The sequence below is a fragment of the Hyperolius riggenbachi genome, chromosome 1 (genome assembly GCF_040937935.1).
Source record: "Hyperolius riggenbachi isolate aHypRig1 chromosome 1, aHypRig1.pri, whole genome shotgun sequence".
NCBI lineage: Eukaryota > Metazoa > Chordata > Amphibia > Anura > Hyperoliidae > Hyperolius > Hyperolius riggenbachi.
This window is the reverse complement of record NC_090646.1, coordinates 105,278,833-105,305,382: the sequence shown is the minus strand read 5'-3', so window position 1 is coordinate 105,305,382 and position 26,550 is coordinate 105,278,833. Positions and strand designations below refer to the sequence as shown.

At 41.5% G+C, this 26,550-nt stretch overlaps 1 protein-coding gene across 2 annotated transcripts in view; it reads left to right on the top strand.

Moving 5' to 3' along the window:
* Positions 1-26,550, top strand: part of LCORL (ligand dependent nuclear receptor corepressor like) — a 136,728-nt gene that overhangs the window by 106,303 nt on the left and 3,875 nt on the right. For both annotated transcript variants that reach the window (XM_068277895.1, XM_068277904.1), the window contains exons 7-8: positions 18,618-22,738; positions 25,890-25,993. In XM_068277895.1, the coding sequence (XP_068133996.1) occupies positions 18,618-22,738; positions 25,890-25,984 (4,216 nt within the window). In that variant the 3' untranslated portion in view covers positions 25,985-25,993. The remainder of the gene's footprint in view (positions 1-18,617; positions 22,739-25,889; positions 25,994-26,550) is intronic.

The following is a 26,550-nucleotide window of genomic DNA, read 5'->3' as shown; positions in this document are numbered from 1 at the left end:
TCAAGCTTAAAAGGCGACATAATCAAGTTGGGAATTAGCGGATTCATATCTCACTATAAACAGAATTATTATAGGTTAACAGGTTTACCGCTGAAAAAATATATGCAAGATTTACATTTTTTTAAATTTTTAATAAATACATTTTTATAATAAAACTAGTAGACCCAAGCCCATTTAAAAAAGGGCTCTAGGTCTTTTCCCGGCCACCGCCAACATGCAACCACCGCGCCCATACTCGCTCACCTCACTCCCTGATCCCGTCCAGCTGTCTATTACTGCGCACATATGCAGTAACAAAAAACCTGGGACACGGACAGCTGCTGGACTCAGCGACAGTTAGGGCTTTATTATAGAGGATTATATTGATATATAAAAATGGATAAAGCGTATATACAGAAATACATATCTCTCCAGTTGTTTTCAACCATCTGATCTACATTGGCATAGTTCCCTTTGCAAAACAAGTCCATACCAACATAGTAGCTCTTCTTCTGTAGGTTTTTGCTCGATAATTATATTCAAGATTGTACAATGTATGGTGCACCAAAATATAGCTTTATCCTTATTGGTAGTAAGTTCTATTCTTATAATAAGAACTTTAAGTAAACATATTTTAATCAGACAAACATAATCAACTTAAAGCAAGATGGAGGTCATAATTTATCTGTCTTAATATGAGATCTGACAAAAGTAGTGCAGGTTGCACATTTAGGCATCACTGGTGTTATGTGGCCATCGCGCAGTACTCTGCTGGCATTGGCACCAGTAATATTACTGGTGGTTTGTACATTAGGCCCAATGTGATGCTGGAGGAAAAAAAAAAACTTATGGTATGTATTTTTCCACACATTGCGCCTTATCTCCTTCAAAATCATGGGCAATTGTCTCGCTGCATGCGTTAACTGTATCTTTATGAATGTTTTTGTATTGTCAAGATAAAAAATTGCATTTTCTTGCATGTATTTTTTGTACAGTGTGGGATATAATAATTTGATCCTCTGCTTACTTTGTAAGTTTTCCCACCCTGCCAGAAAAAGTTATACATTAATTTGCAGGTCATTAAGTGAAATAGGTATTTGCCACGCAGATAAAATAGAAAAAACTTGAAGAAACTCATGTTGGCAAGTACAGCAGTTTCTTGTAGATGGTCGCCAGGTTTTCACAAATCTCAGGAGGGATTTTAGCTCACTTTTTACAGAAAATCTATAAATCCTTTAGGTTTCTAGGCTGCTGATAGAATTTGAGGTTTGGACACTGGCTAAGGCCACCCAATGGCCGTAATGTGCTGATTCTTTGGTCACTCCTTTTGTTCCTTGATTATGAATCCAGCAATGTCATGCTAAAAGATCAATCTACACCCCATCTTCAGTTTTCTGGCTAAGGGAAGGCGGTCCTCATTCAAGATTTTACTGTACGTAGTTCCGACCATTTGCTCCTCAGTGCAATGAAGTCATGTACCCTTAGAAGGAAGACAGCCCCAAAGCAAAATGTTTCCACCTACATGTTTGGCTGTGGGGATGGTGTTCTTTGGGTCATTCTCTGTTTCTTTTTCTTAACATCCAGCAGTTCAGGTTGATGCCAAAAAGCTCAATTTTGTTCGCATCTGAGCACAGCACTTTCTCCCAAGCCAATGCTGAATAATTGAAGTGTTCATTGCCTATATTAAGACTGGCCTTTTACATGCATCTTCATAAGTAAGTGGAACTTACTGATGTAAGAATTTACAATTAATTAGTTGCAGCATATGGTCTTGCCAATGGTCTTCTTGGTGACTGTAGTCTCAACTGTCTTTACATCTTTAACAAGATCATGATCTTGCCATGTAGTCGTGGGCTGATCCCTCATCTTTTTCATTAACATATCCGCCCCATAAGGTAATATGTTGCATGGAGCTCTAGACTGAGGGCCATTGTTTTTATTTGACTGAGGCAATCCTATATCTAATCTCGGCTCTGCCTGTTCAGTAAGCCAGCACCTATTCAGTAGGAGACCTTAGGCAAGTCTCCCTAACACTGCTACTGCCTATTGAGCACATCCTAGTGGCTGCAGCTCTGGCGCTTTGAATCCACCAGGAAAAAAGCACAATATAAATGTTATTTGTCTTGTCTTGTCTATATTTCTTTCATTTCTGAATATTTGCACCAGTAGTTGTCATCTTCTCACTAAGTTTCTTGTCAGTGGTCTTTTGGCCCTTTCTAGCATTTTGCAGGTTTACAATCTTGTCCCAGACATCCCTTGACAGCTTTTTGGTCTTGCTAGTGGTGATAGAGAGGTTGTAATGGAAGAAACTGGTCAGGTTGACAGGTGTACTTTATACCTATGAGTTGTGATTAGGAGTATTGGTAATTTGATGACTGTAATCTGTGTGCCACATGGGCACATAACCAATCAGTGGAAGCCAAAATTCCAGCTGACAAGCAAATCCATATATAACTTTTATGTAATATGTTTTTCTAGACTCTTGGTTCATATTTTACCTTTCTTTATTAACCTCTTGCCGACCGCGTCATGCCGATGGGCGTGGATGCGGCGGCAGCCCCAGGACCGCCTAACGCTGATTGGCATAAGGTTCTTGGGGCCTTTTTTGCAGGAGATCACGCGTGCATCACCTCTTGTTAGGCGGAGCTCAGCTCCGCCTTCAGCCTCCCAGCGGCGATCGCCGCTAGAAGACTGTTAGACGTCGTCTAATTAGCTTGTACAGCAGCGCTGTACTGGGAACAGCCGTGGCACACTGATGGGCTGGGGCATAAATGTAAAAAAAAAAAAGTCTTATTTAGAAAATTACATAAATATTTATATAGAAAAATAAACATTGGGGAAGCGATCAGACCCCACCAACAGAAAGCTCTGTTGGTGGGGAGAAAGGGGGTGGGAAATCAGTTGTGTGCTGTGTTGTGCGGCCCTGCAGCTTGGCCTTTAAGCTGCAGTGGCCCTTTTTAAGAAAAAAACAAACGGGTCTTTATGGAGGTTTAACAGTGCGGTCCTCAAGTGGTTAAAATGAAACCACCAACAAAAATGACAAACAGTTTCTTTGTAAGTAGGCAAACTTACAAATTTAGGAGGGTTTTAAATAATTATGTATGTCAGATAAACCTTGTAATTGCAGAATCTGTTGCCAGCAAAAGACGGGGAAAAGGACTTAAAGAGGAACTGAAGTAAGAGGTATACGGAGGCTGCCATATTTATTTCCTTTTAATCGATACCAGTTGCCTGGCAGCCCTGCTGGTCTATTTCTCTGCAGTAGTATCTGAATAACACCAGAAACAAGCATGCAGCTAGTCTTGTCAGATCTGACTTTAAAGTCTGAAACACCTGATCTGCTGCATGCTTGTTCAGGGGCTATGGCTAATAGTATAGAGGCAGAGGATCAGCAGGGCTGCCAGGCAACTGGTATTGCTTAAAAGGAAATGAACATGGCAGCCTCCATATACCTCTCTCTTCAGTTCCACCTTTAAGTATGGAGTATTTGTTGTACTGGTGAAGTGATTAATTTTAGAGTGTTTAACTGTGAGATAACAGCTTTTATTATATTTCATGCAATAGGTTACAGAAGTGCTTCGCTATTGCCCCGACAAAGGGTTAATAACTTTATTATTATTTTTTGTTTCTTTTGAATAGCCTTAAAGTGGTCTGACAGCCAGCATTTCTACTTTGCTGTAATAGATTCCTCACAGCTTGAAAGCTACTATCCCAGAAAAAAAATTTAGCAGAACATCACTGAAATAGTTAAACCAAGCACTTTCTCCTGCTATTCAGCTTCAAATCCACATCCAAACTGCAGATAACAGTATCTTTTTTTTTTTTTGTTAAACACAAATCTATCAACACTGGAATGTAAACCTGCTGCTTCAGGCGCACAGTGTTCAGAATAGTTCATTAGAAGATTTTAATATATAATAAAAAGCAGTTCTAATAGAAAAAGAATAAAATGCAATGTAGCTTTTCAGGGTAAGAAAAACTACACTTTGGAAACTTGTAATTTGTAAACAGATATTATGTGTGCACAAAAGCAAATATAACTGTATGAGTAATAAAAAGTAGGAAAACACATTTTTACTGGATGTTATGTTAGTTTCAGACCACTTTAACAGATCTGACCTGGTGATTCCAGCAAATCTGGCCCAAAATGTGAGGCCAGGTAATGTGATTAAAAGTACTTCCAAATGTAACTTGGAAATATTAACCCATGCAAGTGTTTTTTTTTTTTATAATTTACCCATGGTTAATATTAACCCATGCAAGATACCTGGGCACCTAGCATTTTCTATGAGAAAAATTAACATGGCAACCTGCTTATTTCCCCAGCACAGGTTCACTTTAAGTCCGATTACTTGATCTGCAATGTCATTCTAGTTAGAAACTCAAAGTATTGAAGGCAGTGGACAGACGCACTGAAAAAAACTATACGCACAGACACACACTCTTTTAAGGTTTTTTGACCAGTGATAAAATAACTTTGTTTTTCTTTGTTTTTTTTATATTAAGGTTTTCTTTCAAGCTACATCTGGTGTGACTTCTCTTAAAGGTATCCATAACATAAACAGGATTATTGGAGTTCAGCTTAGCTTAAAAAAGAAAATGAAGACTTTGAGAACAAGATGGATGTTAAAATACATACAACATAGCCTTCAATTCGCTAAAGGCAGTTTTTCAAGATTCACTAAGATCTTTTCGCATGTGGTAGAAGTTCAGTAGTATATTCCCCCCCCCCCCCCCAAAAAAGATAGCATAATAAACGAATATACGTTCTCACTTTTTGCTATCTGCTACATATGTCTACTTCACTGCGTGCAGATTGTAAGTTACTGACTGTTCAGAGCTGGAGTTGAATACTGAACACTTTTACTTCATTTACCCAATGCTTTGATCTTTGTGAATTGACATTTACTGACATGTACTCACATGTTGAGGTGTTTACCGCACAAGTCGCTAATTTACTTTACTAGTTGGTAATAGGTTTAGTGAATTGGCATTTTGCAAGATGATCAGTAAAATCAGTTGTTTTCTGCATTACCGAATGCAGTAATGCTTAAAGAAAACCTGAACTGACAATTAAAAGTCAAAATAAGCATAAACAAGTCATACTTACCTTCCATGTAGTCTACTCCTCAGTGTCTTTCTCCTGTCCCGCGTCCTATTTGTTCACTGTGATCAAGGGAATTTTCCGTCCTCCATTTTGAAAATGGCTATTACCCATAACCGCTTTCTGGTCAGCACACAGTTTAACTGTAACATCGCCCACTTGAGCCATAGGGAAACATGGACATTACCTGGTACATCAGTTTTTCTCTCAGCTATAACTGACAGCAACTGATATTTTACTGACAGCAACTGATATATTTCAGATCTGACAAAATATTGTCAGAACTGGAAGGGATTATTGTCAGAAGAAAATGGTGAGCCTCTGAGAGGAACTGATGGCAAGGTAACTATGCAATAGGGCTGCACGGTTTTTCGGTTCAAAACCGAAACCGCGGTTCGAGGCAAGACGATCTGCTGATCGTCAGTGCCTTCGGTTTTTCGGTCCGCTGTCTAACTTGCTTCTGGCCCCGCTGTGCGCGGATTGGCCAGAAGCAGTGAATATGCATAAGTCTTAATGGGCGGGGGGGGGGGGCGGATCCACTCGAGCGAGCGGCGGGCACATACAGCATTACTAATCACTGGCTAGCGATGGAATGACGGCAGCGGTAGGCGGAGATGTATGCTCTGTACAGCTCCGCCTACCGCTGCCATCATTCCATCGCTAGCCAGTGATTAGTAATGCTGTATGTGCCCGGCCGCTCTCTCTAATGGATCCGCCCCCCGCTCATTAACACTTATACATATTCACTGCTTCTGGCCAATCCACGCACAGCGGGGCCAGAAGCAGTGATCCTTAACACTAGCAGCTTAACTAACATTAAGCTCGACTGAGATTTTCAGCTTGTGCTGCAAGGAGGGCACGTCTGAGTCAAGCGCAGATAGTACCAGTCTGGTACTAGCGCTTGACTCAGACGTGCCCTCCTTGCAGCACAAGCTGAAAATCTCAGTCGAGCTTAATGTTAGTTAAGCTGCTAGTGTTGAGGATCACTGCTTCTGGCCCCGCTGTGCGCGGATTGGCCAGAAGCAGTGAATATGTATAAGTGTTAATGAGCGGGGGGCGGATCCATTAGAGAGAGCGGCCGGGCACATACAGCATTACTAATCACTGACTAGCGATGGAATGACCGCAGCGGTAGGCGGAGCTGTACAGAGCATACATCTCCGCCTACCGCTGCCGTCATTCCATCGCTAGCCAGTGATTAGTAATGCTGTATGTGCTCGCTCGAGTGGATCCGCCCCCCCCCCCCCCCGCCTGCTCATTAACACTTATGCATATTCACTGCTTCTGGCCAATCCGCGCACAGCGGGGCCAGAAGCAAGTTACAGACAGCGGACCGGGCATTGCGGGCCATGAACAACCCCCCCCCCCCCTCAAGTGCAAAAAGCAGGATTTGCAAAAAATCGGGGGAAAATCGAAATTGCGATTTCTGAGAGAAAAATCGCAATTTCGATTTTCCCCTAAAATCGTGCAGCCCTACTATGCAATGTTCATTTGAAGTTACCTCATGTGTTTATTTTAAATATATTTACTCAGTACAGGTTCTCTTTAATGAATTGAGTAACTGTAACTGTTAAATCTTCAGCCACAAATAGTCATATTTGGCGTACTCTTGTGCAATACATATTTACAGTGGGCCTGTACACTAATTTATCATGATGGAATTTGGGCTGTTGTTGCTTTTTGAATAAGGGCATCAAAGTATTATCTAGTTAAAGGACCCCTTTTATGAAAAACTGTAAAATACATGTGTAAAGTCGCATTTTTTTTAAACTACGGGTCGCAGAGCAGATCAGTCAAAACCAGCCTTATCAGTCCGACGACAGCCTGTACTCACATGCAGACTGTCATCAGAACGACCGCCCCGTGGGCAGGTCTGATGACTCGTAGTTTAAAAAAATCTGTCGTGTGTACGCGCCTTATGCATACAAATATCAGACATAGTTTTGTATTTGATGATGTAAGCAAACCATGACATTATGTAATTAAAGTAAAAAAAAATGATTTGGTTTTATGGATAGACCAGGTACATGTCCTTTTTTGTTTTTTTACTTCCAAAACTTAAACTGTTACCAGTATCTTGCTATCATTTTTCTGGTTCTGAATTATGTGATCAACGTGAATTGGAAAATTGTATTAATGCCTCCATTGAGGGATCAGGTGAACTCAAAATCTGCTATCGTTCAAACTCTGTAAACTGGAACTTTTTTTTTTATTCCCCAAACTTACTGCCTTATCAAAAAGGACCCCCAGGTCCCTGAAATGATCGTCGGCTGTGACAGTAGATGTTATTAGTTTCCTGGAACAATTAACAAAAAAAAAAAAAAACCTTATTGTTTCTTATCAAGTCTGAGTGCGGACCCCTCTTTTTCGACTGTCTGGATTACCTGCCATTGGGATCCTGCATCAGCCCCCACTATCTGCAGGTGTGCGGTCCTTGCGATTGGATCATTTAGTATACATTCTCCCTTGCAAATCCTGTCGATGGACCCATTTGTCTGATCTTAATTGTTTGACTTCAGTTTGTAGCTGAAACTTTTCTGCAAAACTATGACAACAGTATATACCCTGGGGTAAAACCTATCCAGAGTTCCCCTCCTCTCTACCTTGTCACTGGTTCAAAGGTTTGCACAAAGCAGGAGGTAAATTCCATCCATCTCCCTTGTACTCTTATACTAGTGCTCGTGCTCTGTATATACATACATAACACAGGAAGAAGGTATTCTACGTTTCGGTGTGGATGTGTACACAATGGTTTTATTCGTTGTTCCATCTCAGCAGCAGCTGAAAGTGGCACATGGCAGCTTTTGTATTTGAGTGCCATACGGGGCTCTACAATAGTCACAAGTGCAATCCCCAGAGCAGGCACAGGTATGTCAAGGCATTATGCTAGAAATGTTCAGAGGTTGCAAACAAGCATACAGTATATGTGTATAACCAACTCACCTCAAACTATGCTTGTGTGACCCAGTTTAACCTGCTTCCGAACTCGTCACGCCAATCGGCGCTGGGAGCATGGCTCTCTGGGCACCGCCTAACCCTGAATGGCATAATCTTGCTCCTCGCGAAATTACACACCCTGCCAAGAGAAATGAGGTACCAGAGAAATACAAATCTACACACCAAAGTCCCCAAGGACAAGCCCTCTGGGGACTGAATGTCTTGTTGACATAAATTGAAAACAGTGTGTTTAATGGGTACTCGTGGTTGCGAGAATTACCCAGTGGGGACATGTAGTTGTGTGGTACACAGATCACAGACAGACCATAGTGGGTCTTTGCTGATCCCCCTCAACCCCTTTAGTGCAACAGGGGGTGAGTTATAGCTATCCCTTGGCCAGGTCTAAGGGCCCATTCACACTTGAAAGCGCAAAACGCCGGCAGTAAGCGTGACTGATTTTTCAGAGGAAAAATCTCTGAACACTGCGGCGATTTTTCCCGCGATCGCATTTAGCGCTTCTATAGCACTGAAATGCGATTGCCTTGAAATCGCATGAAAATGGTGCATGTGACGCGTGTGCGTTTCGTTATTTTGGCGAGATAAGTAAGAACAGGCCCATAGGGTTTAGTTAATTTCAATAGCGCTTTCAAAAGCGCTATTCGAAATCGCTGGCAAAACACTCAAGTGTGAATGGGCCCTCAAGGTCCCCACAACACAGTTCAGGAGGCACTAGATACGCTGTATGGCAAGCAAAGAGCGGTAATGTTTGACCATTCACAGCGTTCTGGGTCTTGTCCTCCCAGAGCTGTGTGCAATTATTGCTGTAAATATTACCTACACCTCCTCACGAGATTAGCAGGGAACGAGCGCTTGCTTGAGCTCGTCCCCTGCATTGCATGCAACAGAGGACTGAGAACAGCCTGCCAGCCCACGGTCGGAGCTGGCAGACTGTTATTTAACGAAAACCGCAGCAAAATGTGTACAGCACTGCGGTCTAGCGCAGTGCTGGACAGAGGAAAGCCCTGTCACTTACGGTAACTATCCCACGAAAGGGCTCACAATCTGATCCCTGGCATAGACATATAGTATGTCTATGTATGTATTATGTAGTGTATGTACGTAGTCTAGGGCGAATTTGGGGAGGGGGGAGGGTTAATTAAAAGAAAAGTTTTTTTTTTTTTTATTTAAAAAAACAAAACAATTTTACTTAATAAAAAAGAATCACAGCAGCATTCAGAAACCATTAAAAGAGAGCTCTATCAGTGGCAAGAAAAGAAATGGGTTTTCAGTTTAGTGTGAACTTGACATGACCTGTAACATTATAAGATAACCATATACTCATATGATACTAGCACTACTAAGAAATGATGTGAAGTGATTTTCTGTTTTCCAGTACAGGAAGAGTCAAAAACTTGAGTTGTTATATATGCAAAAGAGCTTCTCTGAGCTTGTCAACAGCTTGTCGAAGTCGGTCTTGTTTTCTGAAGAACAAATGGATTCTTAAATAGCCAAGAAAGTGATGGCTTGAGTTAAAGTTTTACTTAGTGCAGGAAAGGTCATTTTACAGTTTAAAGTGGTCTGAAAGCGAGCATAATTGCAGAAAGTGTTGCCGGCAAAAGATGCGGAAAAGGTATGGAGTAGTTGTTGTACTGGTGAAGGGATTAATTTTAGTGTGTTTAACCACTTGCCGACCGCACGCTTATACCGTGCGTCGGCAAAGTGGCAGCTGCAGGACCAGCGACGCAGTACTGCGTCGCCAGCTGCAGGCTGATTAATCAGGAAGCAGCCGCTCGCGCGAGCGGCTGCTTCCTGTCAAATCACGGCGGGGGGCTCCGTGAATAGCCTGCGGGCCGCCGATGGCGGCTCGCAGGCTAAATGTAAACACAAGCGGAAATAATCCGCTTTGTTTACATTGTACGGCGCTGCTGCGCAGCAGAGCCGTAAGGCAGATCGGCGATCCCCGGCCAATCAGCGGCCGGGGATCGCTGCCATGTGACAGGGGACGTCCTGTCACAGGCTGCACAGGACGGATAGCGTCCTGTGCAGCCCCGATCACCGGGGGGACAGGTAGGAGAGGGAGGGGGGCTTTGAGGTGCCCCCCCCGCCAGCCACACGCAGGCAGGAGAGATCGGACCCCCCCCCCCCAGCACATCATCCCCCTAGTGGGGAAAAAAGGGGGGTGATCTGATCTCTCTGCCTGCACCCTGATCTGTGCTGGGGGCTGTAGAGCCCACCCAGCACAGATCACATAATTCAATGCTGGTCCTTAAGGGGGGGTAAAGGGTGGGTCCTCAAGTGGTTAACTGTTAGCAGCTTTCATTATATTTCATGCAACGGGTTACAGAAGTGCTTCGCTATTGCCCCGACAAAGGGTTAATAACTTTATTATTATTTTTGTTTCTTTTGAATAGCCTTAAAGTGGTCTGAAAGCCAGCATTTCTACTTTGCTGTAATAGATTCCTCACAGCTTAACCGGTTCAGCACCGCAGTGCCGAAAATCTCATGCATCCGAGCAACGTTCACCTCCCATTCATTCGCCTATAACTTTATTGCTACTTATCACAATGAATTGATCTATATCTTGTTTTTTCCGCCACTAATTAGGCTTTCTTTGGGTGGTACATTTTGCTAAGAATTCTTTTTTTCTAAATCCATTTTAACGGGAAAATTAAGAAAGAAATGAAAAAAATTCATTATTTCTTAGTTTTTGGCCATTATAGTTTGAAATGAATATATGCTACCGTAATTAAAACCCATGTATTTTATTTGCCCATCTGTCCCGGTTATTACACCATTTAAACGATGTCCCTATCACAATTTATGGTGCCGATATTTCATTTAGAAATAAAGGTGCATTTTTCCAATTTGCGTCCATCACTATAAGCTTATAATATAATAGCATACTCTCTTGACATGCATATTTAAAAAGTTTAGGCCCTTGGGTAACTATTTATGTTGTTTTTGTTTTATTGTATTTTTTTTTAATAAAAAATCTATGTGGGTAATTTTTGGTGTGGGAGGGAAACTGCTTATTTTAAATGTAAAATAATATAATTGTTTAATTAAAAATGTATGTGGGTGCAGTTTACTATTTGGCCACAAGATGGCCACAGTGAAAAAAGTTCTGGATGCGAACGATCTCGCTTCCAGGAACCAAAAAGCAGAGGAGAAGTTTCCTGGGGCAGAAATACCGTGCTCTCTGGATAGAAAGCGTCGGTATTTCTGTGGGGAAGTTAGATCAGTCAATGAGAATTATATTCCCATTCACTGATCGGGGGACTAGCGGCTGAAGCGCGCCCGATCGCGCGCACCATACGGCGGGAGCAGCAGTGCCTATCAGGAGGAGGAAGCTCGTCCAGATAGGCCGAACTGGTTAAAAGCTACTATCCCAGAAAAAAATTCTAGCAGAACATCACTGAAATGGTTAAACCAAGCACTTTCTCCCGCTATTCAGCTTCAAATCCACATCCAAACTAGAGATAACAGTATCATTTTTACTTGTTAAACACAAATCTATCAACAATGGAATGTAAACAAACACTCTGTGAGAAACTGTCTCTACTTCAGGCACACACAGTGTTCAGAATAGCTCATTAGAAGATTTTAATATATAATAAAAAGCAGTTATAATAGAAAAATAATAAAATGCAATGCCAGCTTTCAGGGTAAGAAAAATTACACCTTGAAAACTTGTAATTTGTAAACAGACAATATTATGTGTGCACAAAAGCAAATATGATAACTGTATGAGTAATAAAAGTAGGAAAACACATTTTTATTGAATGTTATGTCAGAGTTTCAGACCACTTTAAAGAGAACCCGAGGTAGGTTTGAAGAATATTATATGCATACAGAGGCTTGATCTGCCTATACAGCCCAGCCTCTGTTGCTATCCCAAACCCCCCTAAGGTCCCCTGCTCTCTGCAATCCCTCATAAATCACAGCCACGCTGCTGACAAACAGCTTGTCAGAGCTGGCTGTGTTTATCTCTATAGTGTCAGTCTGCTGCTCTCCCCGCCTCCTGCAGAACTCCAGTCCCCGCCTGCATTCCTTCCCTCCCTGCTGATTGGAGGGAAGGGACGGGGGCAGGGACCGGAGCTATGCAGGAGGCGGGGGAGCAGCTGAGACTGACACTACAGATGTAAACACAGCCTCACAGCACGGCTGTGATTTATGAGGGATTGCAGAGTTCAGGGGGACTTTAGTGGGGTTTGGGATAGCAACATAGGCTGGGCTGTATAGGCTGATCCAGCCTCTGTATGCAGATAACATTCTTTTAACACACCTCGGGTTCTCTTTAACCTCCCTGGCGGTAAGCCCGAGCTGAGCTCGGGCTATGCCGCGCAGGGGGAGATCTCAGCCCCTGGTGGGGCGATTTTCATGCTGTAAATTGCTGTGCGCGCAGCCAGCACTTTGCTAGCCGCGCGCACAGCTTTAACGCCGCCGCTCTGCGGCGATCGGCCCGCACGCAGCGGCGAAAGAGGGCCCCCGCCAGAGCCCCGCGCTGCCCAGACCAATGAGTTCCGGGCAGCGCTATGGGCTGGATCGGAGGTGTCTGACGTCAGGACGTCCATGACGTCATCCCGATCGTCGCCATGGCGACAGGAGAAGCCAAACAGGGGAACGCGTTATATACGCGTTCCCCTGTTTGCTATAGATGCCAGCGACGATCGCACTAGAGGGACACATGCGCCCTCTAGTGGTGTTTCATGTAGCTACCACTCTGGTAGCTTTACATGAAACAAAAAAAATAAATTTAAAAAAAAAAAGTTTTTTTGCCAATTTGGCAAAAAAAATTAACCGCCAGGGAGGTTAAAAGACAGTGTGGATTCAAAACTGCAATTGTGACAATATGATGCAATGTTAAAGTGGACCCAAATTAAAAATACAAGATTTCAGAAATAAAATCTATTTTCTAAATTATAATAGTAAATAGCAGCCTTTTTTCAGCTGCATGATGACAAATATAAAATATTTTACATTTTATTGGAGGAACCCCTCCCTTCCTTTGATATTGCCGGGATTTTTCCGGGAAACTGATGGACATAAAAAACAAAACACAGACTGCTACTGATGTCACAGGGGAGGTGATCTCAGGTTGTGTGAGATTTCCCATAGAGGATGCACCTGTGAGGGAGGGTAGCTGATGACAAACACACTCATGATCTAAAACCTCCTACTAAGCTTAGAAGTAATGGCTGCCACCTGTATAACCCTAGTTATGAAAAGAGAAGGGTGAAAAGCATGCACTGAAATCCTCATAGGCTTAAAGAGACTCCGTAACAAAAATTTCATCCGTTTTTTTTCCATCCTACAAGTTCCAAAATCTATTCTAATGTGCTCTGGCTTACTGCAGCATGTTCTACTATCACCATCTCTGTAATAAATCAACTTATCTCTCTCTTGTCAGACTTGTCAGCCTGTGTCTGGAAGGCTGCCAAGTTCTTCAGTGTTGTGGTTCTGTGATGCATCTCCCCCCTCCAGGCCCCTCTCTGCACACTGCCTGTGTGTTATTTAGATTAGTGCAGCTTCTCTCTGCTCTATTATCTTTTACAAGCTGGATAAATCCTCCTCTGAGCTGGCTGGGCTTTCACATACTGAGGAATTACATACAGGCAGAGCTGTCTGCACTCTGCAGGAAGAAACAGCCTGACACTTCAGTGGAAGAAGGCTGCAGGGGGAAAGAAACACACAAATGATCTCTTGAGATTAAAAAGGAAGGGTGTATACAGCCTGCTTGTGTATGGATGTATTTTCTATGTGTGGACATACTGTACATCAACCTACTTCCTGTTTTGGTGGCCATTTTGTTTGTTTATAAACAAACTTTTTTAAAACTGTTTTTAACCACTTTTAATGCGGCGGGGAGCAGCGAAATTGTGACAGAGGGTAATAGGAGATGTCCCCTAACGCACTGGTATGTTTACTTTTGTGCGATTTTAACAATACAGATTCTCTTTAAAGGAGTGTTTATCTTTAAAAAGAAACAAGAGGTTTGCAGCACTCCAAGCTCTTTTATTGAGCAGATAAGTAGATATACAGAGCAAGCTTTCGGACAATCCTTGTCCTTTGTCAAGCTAATTCAAACAGTGAAACATCAAGGTATTTAAGCACACAGCAGGAAGTGACATCACATCAATTAAGCATAATTAAGCATAATCAGAAACACAAAATTAACCCTATGGGTATCAAAATAAGTTAAAACAAAAGTGAAAATAGATATTCACACAATCCTGCAGCTTTCCCTTGCATAATGATGAGTCCATATTCAATCCCTTCTTTCCCTTTCATAATAATCGATCATATCAGTTCAACCTGTAATCACCGAAACAAGTGTAAGTCAAAATCACGATTAAGACCTGTGGGAAAAAGCGTGTTCAGTTAATTTATCCAAAAAAACTCTTTTTTCTTTAAAGCCAGTATGCGATCGCCCCCTCTCTGGAGCCTTGGTACATGATCTATCACCATAAATCTGAGATCTTCACCGCTATGACCCTTTTTTTTACAGTGTCGGGGGATGGGCAAGTCCACAGTACTTGATCTCACAGTGGTCCTATGCTGAGAAATCCTGTTTCTCACTATTTGGGTCGTTTCCCCCACATAGAGAAGACCGCAAGGACAGCGAATAATATAAATGGCAAATTTTGTTTGACATGTCAAAAATTGACGTATCCTGTACTTCTTTGTCTTTGTATGTGTCAGAGTGGTGCAACTAAATATTTTGAATTAAAAAATGTTTGGTTTTGGTCCGCTTTAAGAATAAAGCTATAAAGCCGAAAATAAAAAGGAGACTTTTATTTGCTACTAATTTTCTTATTATCTGTACTACACATTCAATTCATTGGCTCATATGCAATTATTTTTCTCCTTGGAGACCATTTTTCATCTTCTCTTTACAATAAAGTTTCTGCACTTTTTTATTTGAAAAAGTACAAAATGTAGGTGAAATTGTGATCTTAACCAGTTCACCTCCAAGGGTTTTTATCCTAACGGACCAGAGCAATTTTCAGTTGTCAGTGCTCCTCCCTTTTATTCCCTAATAACTTTATTACTACTTATCACAAGAAAATGATCTATACCTCGTTTTTTCCGCCACCAATTAGGCTTTCTGTGGATAGTACATTTTGCTAAGAACTTTATTCTAAATGTGTTTTAATGAGAAAAACAGAAATAAAAGAAAAAAAATCATTATTTCTCAGTTTTCAGCCATTATAGTTTTAAAATTAAACATTCTCCTGTGGATAAAACAAACACGTTTTATTTGCCCAGTTGTCCCGATTATTAAACCGTTTAAATTATGTCGCTATCACAATGTATGGCGACAGTATATTATTTTGAAATAAGTGTTATTTTTCTGTTCTTTTTTTTTTTTGTTCTGGTCATAATTACAAGCCCCTATGTAATAAATTAAAATTCATTGTACCCCATAAAATATAGATTAAAAAAGCTGAATCCCTAAGGCAACTATTTATTTTTTTTAAGCTGATTTTTTTTTTTACAAGTGTTTTTTTTGGGGGGGGGGAGGGATGGAAGTGTAATTTTATTAATGTGTATGTACTTGAAAATGTATGTATTTTGTCGGTGTAATATACTTTTTGGCCACAACATGGCGCTAGTGAACACTCGTTATAGGAAGTGTTCACTTTTTCTTTGTTTTTTCACTTTGTTTAATTGTTACATTTCCTGTTTTTGTGAATGGACATAGCCGCTGTTCGCAGTCACGTCCATTCACTCCAGGCACTGCAATTGGGTAGAGGACCGTTCGGTCTTCTTCCGCAATCTCCCAGCACGGGATCCCGACGGAAACAGCGGCGGTAGCGGCGGCGGGAACGTGCGACGTATTAAAACGTCACGTTGCCGTTAATAGCGGTAAGCATGACGTTTTAATACGTTAGGATGGCGGTAAATGGTTAAAATTATTTTAAGCATTTTCTGGCTTGCTGGTGGTTTAAAGAAAACGTACTGAAAAAAAGTTCCCCTGGGGGGTACTCAACTCAGTAGAGGGAAGCCTCTGGACCCTATCGAGGCTTCCCCCATCATCCTGTGTCCCGCGGCAGTCTCGCTGCAGCCCACGGAACGCACAGGCGACAAATCCGACAGCCTGTGCAATATTTACCTTTTCGGTCTCCAGCGGGGGCGCTGTTGCGGCTCTTCTGACGGAGATAGGCGAAAATAGCCGATCTCCGCCGGGTCTGCTCTACTGCGCAGGCGCAGGAGACTTGCGCCTGTGCAGTAGAGCGGCCCGACGGAGATCGGCTATTTTCACCTATCTCCGTGGGTAGAGCGGATACGTCACCTGTGCTGGAGCCAAAAGGTAAATATTTACATCGCCGCCGCTCCAGGAGGATTTTCTCCGCCGCCGTGGGCTTTCCCCACCCGAGGTGAGTACCCCCCAGGGGAGTTTTTTTCCATTACAGATTTTCTTTAACCATTTCAGCCCGGGGGGATTTTTCTCCTTATGCATCGGAGCAATTTTTACCTCCCATTCATTCGCTAATAACTTTATCACTACTTATCACAATTTATTGATCTATATCTTTTTTCCGCCACTAATTAGGCTTTCTGTGGGTGGTACATTTTGCTAAGAGCCACTTTACGGTAAATGCATTTTAACAGGATTAATAAGAAAAAAATGGAAAAAATTCATTATTTCTCAGTTTTCGGCCATTATAGCTTTAAAATAATCCACGCTACCATAATTAAAACCTATGTATTTTATTTGCCCGTATGTCTCGGTTATTATACCATTTCAATTTTGTCCCTATCACAATGTATGGCGCCAATATTTTATTTGGAAATAAAGGTGCATTGTTTCCGTTTTGCGTCCATCACTATTTACAAGCTTATAATTTAAAAAATGTTTGTAGTATACCCCCTTCAAATGCATATTTAAAAAGTTCAGACCCTTAGGCTGATTTCACAGTGGGACGTTGCGTTTTAGGGGACGTTATGGGCGCATAACGTGCCCCTAACGCAACGCCTGGTGGTGTTGGATCAGGAGGCTACCAAGAGCCGCGTTACAAGCAGCTCTTGGTGCGCCTGCTCTGTCGGAGGCACTGCGGAGACCACGTGAGCGGAGCTCTCCGCATCACGTGGTCCCGCCAGCCAATCCACGGCCGCTCCAGGATGTAAACACTGCAAGTGCAGTGAATAATAAGTAGCCATGTGCCTGGCTATGTAGTGGCCTCTCCCCGCCTCCTCTCCGCCCATAAAATGAAAAAACCAACCCCTACTGAGCATGTGCAAACCGTCTAACGCGGCTTAGCGTAAAGTACTGCATGCAGTACATTATGTAGACGTGCTGCGTTACAACGTAACGCAACGTGGGCACTGTGACCGGCCCATTGATTTTTCATTGGTGTCCGTTGGGGTGCGTTACAGGCTGCTCTAACGTGCGCCTGTAACGTCCCATTGTGAAACCAGCCTTAGGTAACTATTTGTCTTTTTTTTTTTTTATTGTATTTTTTTTTTCATTAAAATTTTTATTTGGTTAATATTTGGATGTGGGACATAAACTGTAAATGTTTAATGTTGTTATCTGTGTAAATAGTAATGTAAAAAATGTGTAGCTGTAGTTTTACTATTTGGCCACAAGCTGGCCACCTTCCTTTTTGTTTACCCTCCTTGTACTTCTCGCTAAGCGGAAGTACAAGGGGGATGCGGAAATCTGTCCGGGCAGAAGAACTGAAGCCTCACAGGTGAGCGCGTCAGTTTTTCTGCGGGGGAAAGGAAATCGGTGATCGGGAACCATGTTCCCTTTCACTGATCCCAGGGCTACCGGGGGACACAACGGGGGCGCGCCAGCGGGAGCGTGCCCAAGCGCGGGAGCGCTGCAGAGGTGCCGCCCGGACGTGAGCTTCACGTCCGGGCGGCGGAAATGGTTAAAAGGCATTTTATTGACAAGTTGGGAAAATATCACCAAGGAGAAAACTCGGGAGAAATGTTAATTATATGGGCCATTATCTAATTTTATTTTCTAGTTTATTTTCACTTAAGGTTCACTTTAAGTACACTTTAAATGCCTTTTTTTCTCATTGTTTCTAAATTTGTGCTACTGGTATATTAAAGGGCAGTAGTAGCGTTTTTAATACAGTATTTTCCTTTTCTTCAATCTTAAAATCTATTTGCTTTTCTTTTTTAATGTGTGGAATAATAACAAACATTCCATTTTTAGGGCACCGCATGCTGGTTTGACTAATAAATCCTTATAAGCATTTTGGTTTACTGCAGTCATAAAAAGAAAAATCTTTAACTTTATAAAAGCAAAGTCCTCTGACTTGGTAAATTTATGATTATGTGCTGATGCTCTTAATGGAGATATGTGCTCTCATTACTACACAACACAAGAAACCTTCTGTATTTGTGACGCTAGTCAGTAAAGCCAGTGGGTGGGATGCAAAACAAATATTACAGGGTATAAAAATTGTATTTTCCTGTTTTTGTTTAAATATGACACATAATAAAAAAAAATCTATATAAATTTATTTTAAGCTTTAATAGCACATCAGTTATTGCACTGGATAATTTTAATAGTTTTTGCAATACAAAAGAGCAATTTGTATAGGTTAAACAGTTTTTTTTTCATTTTCTTTTATAGAGTCAATGGCTATTTTTTACGGAAACCGAAGAAAGTGAGGAGACTTCGCAAAGAAAACACTCCGTTATCTAAGGTTTTAAACCGCTGTTGCCACTACCACCGACAGCAGTTAGTGCTTATGCTGAAATTCTTGAGAGAGGAACGGAAGTCATGTTCACAGAAGTGCTATGACCAGCTGAAGACCTATAACTTGGCTACGTCATCCAAAAGAACAAGAAAAACAGCCACTGAATTTTACTCTTGCATGAAGGAAAAAGTCAAACGTGTCAGTCTTCATAAGCATGCAACACATTCCAAACTGCCTTATCCGTCTGTTCGTCTAAAAGATTTACGCCTTACGTGGCCCAATTTAACCTTGGGAACTGTTAACTTAAATCCCATTAAACATGAAGACTTGCACCTTACATCCAAAGACCAGAATCTGTACTGCATCAATACACGATCAAGAAAAAATAAATTATTTATTAGCCGTTCTAGTGGGTACCATTCTGTAACTTATTCCCCTTTGCCCCGTTTAAAATTACAAAAAGTTTCAACACGTTTGGATGGAGCCATAGTGAATTGTGACTTGAAATACTGCAGCATACCAGCAACTCGCTCTTCTGTAAGAAACAAATCTTGCCAAACAGGTGAAGTTGGGACAGTGACAGAAAATTCAAATAGCAAAGATCAGTCAAGTACTGTTATTGGGAAAAAGACTAGCCTAAGACCTGCTGAAAGCAATGCAGCTATGCAGAAGAGTTCTCAAAAAAAGTCGAAGATTGGCTCAGTACATATTGGAAATTTAATGAAGCACTTTCTGAAAAATTCAAAAGCAAATTATTATAGAGATTTACTGAGCAAAGATTCAGATCACCTAAAGAATGCCGGGATGCAAACAAGATTCCGTAAGCGTAAAGAAAAGTTGTCAATATTTGATTGTTCTTCTTCATCTAGCAGCCAATCTTTGGAATTCCCTGGTGAAGTTAATTTCCGTGATGCTTTTCCTAAGGAAAAAGGCGGTTTTGAAAACGATATAAGGAGCACAGCAGAGACTATGGCCAAGACCGAGGTCTCCAAAACGGGTCGTATTAGTGACATTTTAGTCATGAAGAATTCTGAAAGTACTTCAACAGAGAGTGCAGGTCGGGAGACTCAAACGGATCTACCTCATTGTAAAATAAGAATACATTCTGAGAATGTTAATGGCTTCAAGAATAGTCCGTCTTGTTTACCAGAACGCTCAACATTTCCTGCCACAGAAAGCTTTGTAAATAAGAAATGTAAAAGGCGTTATTCCGATGCTTTTGCTGAAAGCGAAACTCCTTTGAAAAGATATTCCAAGAATATTTTGGGAAAATGCAAATTATGTGATGTCTCGCATGCACAATGTTCTGTTCCAAGGAACACAAATTTATTTTGCAAATGCACCATTAGCCACAACTCAGGAATTGTAAAGAAACTTAAAGCCAAGGGACTGGTGAGTAGGAATACTACTGATAAAGCAAGAAATGCCCATTTGAAGGTGGTGATAGAACGTTTGGAAGATTCCATTACCTGGAGTACAAAAACATTAGAGAGTCAAGGAAACACTGGAACTTTTGAAACTAGAAGACACATGGCTATTCAAGCAAAACACCATGGTGAATTGTCTCAAAAGCCAGAAACCAGTTTGGGAACAGCCAGTCATCGCTCTTTAAAATTAGCAGCACAGGACAAACTAACCGGTTCACCTTTAGGTTTAGAGTCCTTAACTCTGAATTCTTCACAATGCAGAACGTTGATAAATACCTACTCTAACCCAATAAAGCGTATGTATATCTCTGAAATTCAGACTGAAGATGGAGTGAAGTATGCCTTAAGCCCGGTGCATACTACACGGGATAAGAACAGAGAACACCAGCCACAAGGTGCACTTAGAAAACTTTCCGTTGATATAGTCAATGAAAGTCAGGTATTGGATTGTTCCACTCAATCTGGGGAATCGGATAACTCTGAGGATCTCACATCTTCAAGGCCATCCAAAGCTAAAGCCCGTGTAGTAAATCATAATAAAAGTATGTGTACTTTAAGGAAGAAATTTGAAGGACCCAACAGGGTTGGTCATTATTCCTTGAGGAGCATTAGAAGATCTGTGGCAAAATCACAACGTCGAAAGAATCTCAACAAGAAAATGCTTGTTAAAATTAAAAATGATCTGAAAATGTCCATTTGTAAAAAGACCATCAGAAGTGTTGCACAGCCTAATATGTCATATTTGGAAAAATCAAAAAGCACTGAAACATATGTTGCAAAAAATATATCCAGCACACAAATTAAAATTAAAAAAATGCAAAACTTACCAGAATCTTCTGTGATTTCTGATATTACATATGTTGAACCATCAGAAGACCACACCATGCCACTAAAAACAAATGACTACCAAGTATTACTAAGATTTTCCACACGTTTTCAGAGGCTGGCTGAGCCTTTCAATGTCTCTGGTTTACATGTGATCAAGTCAAAAGAGAAACGACAAAAGAACAAAACTGGAACTCAATCAAATGTGGACCAGGAAAAGAATAAATTATCAGATAAACTGGATGAATGTCAAGAAGAACAAAACCTGAACAAGAAAACTAAATCCCAAAAACATAAAATTATGAAATCTCGATTGATTAGAACACAAACCTTTTCAAATTATATGACTAGATCTAGGAAGCCATCATTAATTGCACTACGTCACCCTTCACTGTCTAGAATTTCCACCACATGTGCCTTACGCCACAAATCCAAAAAGACTAGTTTCCACAAAATTAAATCCTACAGAAGGAAATTAAGAAGTTACAACCAACAGAGTAAGCCAGATACTGAGTGCTTAAGTAGTGACCGTAATGAAGAGGAAAGTCCATGTTCTTCTGTCAGTCCATGTTTTGCTGTTCCATGTTCTACAGACTCTACTGTTCCATGTTCTACAGACCTACCAAATGACACAGTTCCAAATTGGTGGTCTGTATCAGCATCTAATAGGACTTTGATAAAGCATGTAGAAAGCAAATTTGAACATATAGGGAAGACGTGGGTTACAGAAAATAATGTGGGACGTGACTGTCAAACCTTGAAATTTTGCAGCTCTGAACGAAGGTCCCCTGTTCAGTTACTTTTTCAGAAAAAATGTAACATGAATAACCTTGCTACCTGGTTCATGCAAACAACAGAAACACAATCTCTTTTAATAACACGAAAAGACAATGCTCGCAAACCTCTTCGTGCTAAAAAGCACTGGAAATCACGTAGACAAACCAGCATTCAGTTTTCCTCTTCTAAAAACCACTTAGAAAACAGTGTCCATGTGTCACATTCAGATATGTTAGATGATCTTGACACATTTTCTAAATATGTCCATCCTGCAAGCTTTTCCTTAAAGAGAAGTAAGCAGAAACGCAAAAATGGACAGAGTCTAAGAAATTTGCAGAGTGATAGAATAAAAGATGTCTCCATACAGCTTGCATGTCCTGGAAACCTTTTTGATGTGGATGAGATTTGCACTGTAGAGCTCAGCAATAATGAAAAAGCCACTGCCAAAGAAGTTGTGCAATCAACAAAGGATGACCTGAAACCGGATATTAATCAAGGAAGAGCACAAAGAGTCGTGTTGGGAGCACATGTAGAATCAAAGAATGAAGCTTCCAGTGAAAAGCATAATAGGACTTTAAGAGGAAATCAGCATACATGGACAACTGGACAGACCACTAGGTGCCTTAGAAACAAACAGAGCGTTGGAAACACTAAGGTTTTTCTAACAAAGCTTCAAGATAAAGAAGCACGTGTGTTGCGCACAAATGAACAGTCGGCTGATGCAAGTAACAAACCTACAGCAAGGACCGGTTTGAGAATTGGCAATAGTTTAAGCACAGACAAAACTCTTTCCAAACCTCAACGCTTGAAAATTGTGAGAAACTCCATAAATAAAAAATATAGGTATGACATGTGCCTTAGAAGAACTATGGTAAGGTATGACAATCATTGCAATACACACGTACCTGACAACAGGAAAAAACGTACAAAACTTGCCTTAATTTTAGCTGCAAATAAAAAACGTTTGGAAGAACATCATCCACTCACAGGAAAGATGCAGAGTGATTCTTCAAAGCTACAGATTGGTAAGTCAGGAGTTTTATGAAAATGGAAAAAGCAATGAAAGTTTTCAATGTGTGTATTTACATTGCCAATCTCCCCCCACCCCCACCCCCCTTTCTCTCTAGGGCTGATTTCTCTATTCTCACTATTTGAGAATCTTAATACTTTGCACCTCGCCAAATTCACTCATTAGGAGAAGGAAACCTGACCAGGCCTGTCTTGGGTCATCCTGGTAAAACCCATTCCTGAACAAGTGATCAAGGGTGTTGGGAGGAAATGCTTATAGAATCTTTTAACTTCCCAATGTGACCAGAAACAGCTGACCGGAGCAACAATCATTTTTCATGGGTGGAAAAATCCCCTTAAAGAGGATACGAGGCAAAAAAAAAAACAAAAAAACAGATTTACTTACCTGGGGCTTCCTCCAGCCCCTAGAATTGTCCCCTGATGTGCACCTTAAAGAGGAACTTCAGCCTAAACAAACATACTGTCATTAAGTTACATTAGTTATGTTAATTAAAATAGATAGGTAATATAATCTCTTACCCACCTAAAAGAACAGGCAAATGTTTGATTTCATGAGGGCAGCAATCTTTTTGGTTGAAAGGAGGTGACAGAGCATGAGACACAGTTCCAACTGTCCTGTGTGCTGATCACCCCTCCCAGTTGCTAGGCAATGTGAACAGCAACATAGGAAATCCCATCATGCTTTGCACAGCATCAAGGGAAAAAAGCCAGGGCAGTTTTCTTTGATGGGTGGAGCTTAGCTAAAAATGCAGCTAAAAATGATGCTTTGGTAAGAAAAACAAAGTTCTGATGCTGTGAAACTGTTAAAGAAACACCAAGCCTTTTCAGTTCTGCTGAGTAGATTTTTAGTCCGGAGGTTCACTTTAAGGTACGTACACATGTCTGATATTTCTAACCGGTCATTTGAACGACAGTTTGGCGTGTGTACGAACGATTGTTAGACTCATAGCAGCAGTTTTGACTGATCCGCTTGGCGGATCCATGGACTAACTGTCGTTCAAACCACTGCTAGGTCCATACATGTGTACAAGCGAATTGTGTGAAAGTCTATTAGTTTGACACTAATAGACTTTAAAACAAGTCATTTGATCTGGTCCTTTGTTCTATGAAGTTCATTGACCAGTCAAACGACATGTAAATTAGCTGTAATTAGCATTTTAAATGTTTTGTCTGTGTGTACAAGGAGTCTGAACGACTTTTTGTTTGACAAGTCGTTCAAACGTCCGGTTTGAATGACAATCGGGCATAAAATCAGACGTGTGTATGCATCTTAAAGAGAACCTGAGGTGGGTTTGAAGAATATTATCTGCATACAGAGGTTGAATCTGCCTATACAGCCCAGCCTCTGTTGCTATCCAAAACCCCCCTAAGGTCCCCCTGCACTCTGCAATCCCTCATAAATCACAGCCACGCTGCTGACAAACAGCTTGTCAGAGCTGGCTGTGTTTATCTCTATAGTGTCAGTCTGCTGCTCTCCCCGCCTCCTGCAGAACTCCAGTCCCCGCCTGCATCCCTTCCCTCCCTGCTGATTGGAGGGAAGGAACGGGGGCAGGGACCGGAGCTATGCAGGAGGCGGGGGAGCAGCTGAGACTGACACTACAGATGTAAACACAGCCTCACAGCACGGCTGTGATTTATGAGGGATTGCAGAGTGCAGGGGGACCTTAGTGGGGTTTGGGATAGCAACAGAGGCTGGGCTGTATAGGCAGATCCAACCTCTGTATGCAGATAACATTCGTTAAACACACCTCGGGTTCTCTTTAAGGTTACACAAGATTTCATGTGAGAACGTCTCATAGATGGTGATTTTCCCATTGTGAAATCAGAGATTCCAGGATGTCTTTTGTTTAGGTTTTGGCAACATCATGTGACTACACTGTAGGTAATGATGTAAGAGGTATATAATCCGCTCACACTGCTTCTTTCTACTGTAACTCTCCAATCATTGAACTGCGGTCCCTGAAGTTCTGCATTCGCACACTAGCAGTCTGTGGAAAGGGTGGAAATAGATTGCCATGCAGTTCCCCAGACAGTATTGTGCCCTATATTTGTGCTGCAGTTTGAACTGAAACTCCTGTCTGATTCATCATGGGGAAATACAGGCCTAAATCCTCTGAGGATGACCATGTAAGTACAAATCTGAATGTTAACTTATTTGCCGTTTTGGTTCAGTTCTCTTCTACATTTGAACGCCACTGGCTGGAACTGGGTAGTTAGAGCTCTAATGATAGTAAATGGCAGGAGCAGGAGACTTGACATCCCAATACACTAAGGAAAACAAAATTGGGAGATAGACTAGCAGGGCAGTGCTGCATTAGTCATTTATTTCAGGCTTAAAGTGGACCTGAACTCTTGCACAGGACAGAAGGAAAACCTAGAGAAATGCACCCTGATTGTATTTAGAGAGTTTAGCCTGTTTAATTCCCCTTCATTTGTGTCTAATCACAAGTTGTAATTTGACTAATTTCACATGAAAAACCCCTTGAAAGTACAGACTGTAAACAATATGTCTGCTTCCATGAATCAGGGAGTAGGAACTGTGCACATTTATTTTAGGATTTGTATCAGCTGTAACAAATGCATGTTTTTTTGTTTAAAGGTCATTATGTTATTGTGTATCTTTTAGAGCAGAGAGGAGTATTGAGTTCAGGTCCACTTTAACACAAATTTGGGAGTTTTTTAGGTGAAAAATGTAAATAGTTACCTCGGGAGAGGGAAGCCTCTGGATCCTACAGAGGCTTTCCCAGTCCCTCTCCATCTTTCAGTTCCAGCACAGGGACCCCCAAAGTTTCATTTAGCTCACACACTGCGCATGTGCAGTCTCTGGGCTAGAGAGCTGGCGCAAGCCATCCACACAGTGTTGGTGAGCTCCGTTGACAATCCCTTGTGGACAGGCTTGTGGAGGTCCTGGCTCTGGAACAACCGGGGAGGGGGGGGGGCACGGGGGAGACTCTAGAGGATCCAGAGGTTTCCCTCTCCCAAGGTAAGTACCCATGTGGCTGTTTGCTATGTGCCCAAAGCTGTATGAACAGTCACTATTTTGAGGGTGCAAGCAAATAAAAATAAAGTTTTGCTTGGCATGCATTTTAGAATTGCTGATATGCAGTTATAGTTTGTATTATTATAAATATGCATCTCTTCTTCTAGGACCTCTAAAGCCTGTTGGATTTCCAGCAACAAGGGGCCTATCAAATAAATATGGGAAAATGTCCTTGACGCCGATCCGTATCTCTCTCCAATAGCATGGAAAGGTCAGACACATGGCAGTTATTTTACCCTATATGTTATAGCTGTCTGTATATAGGTTTATGTGCACAGAAAACAGTGTTTTCTGCCTTTTTAGATGGTTTATACAGGTATGATGCATTAGTGTTTTAAAAGGTCATGCAAAAAATTTCCATTGATGCGTACTATCCATTGGGTTAAATACAGTAATTACCATGGCAGAAATACAGTAAAAGCCCTAAATTGGTTATGTATGACCGTGATCTCCCCAGAAATCCTTTTTCCAGCAGGGAAGCATGAAAAAGAAGCCTTGTGGGGCGCAATGAGAGAATGCCGGGTCAGGAGGTGAGCTGATGACACCCGGTGCTCACCAAAATTAGCCAGTTGGAGCACCTGGCTAAAAAAGCCTGGGGAGTACACTGCATGAGAAGGAAGAGAAAAAAAAGTAGAAGTGACTGCAAAATAGTCAATGCAAATGATCAGCACAGTGTCTTGACAGAAACAGGGAGACTTACCATTGACTACCTCCTCATAATTTCAAAGCTGTAATATTGATTTTTGACCGGTATTAAGCTCAACAAGA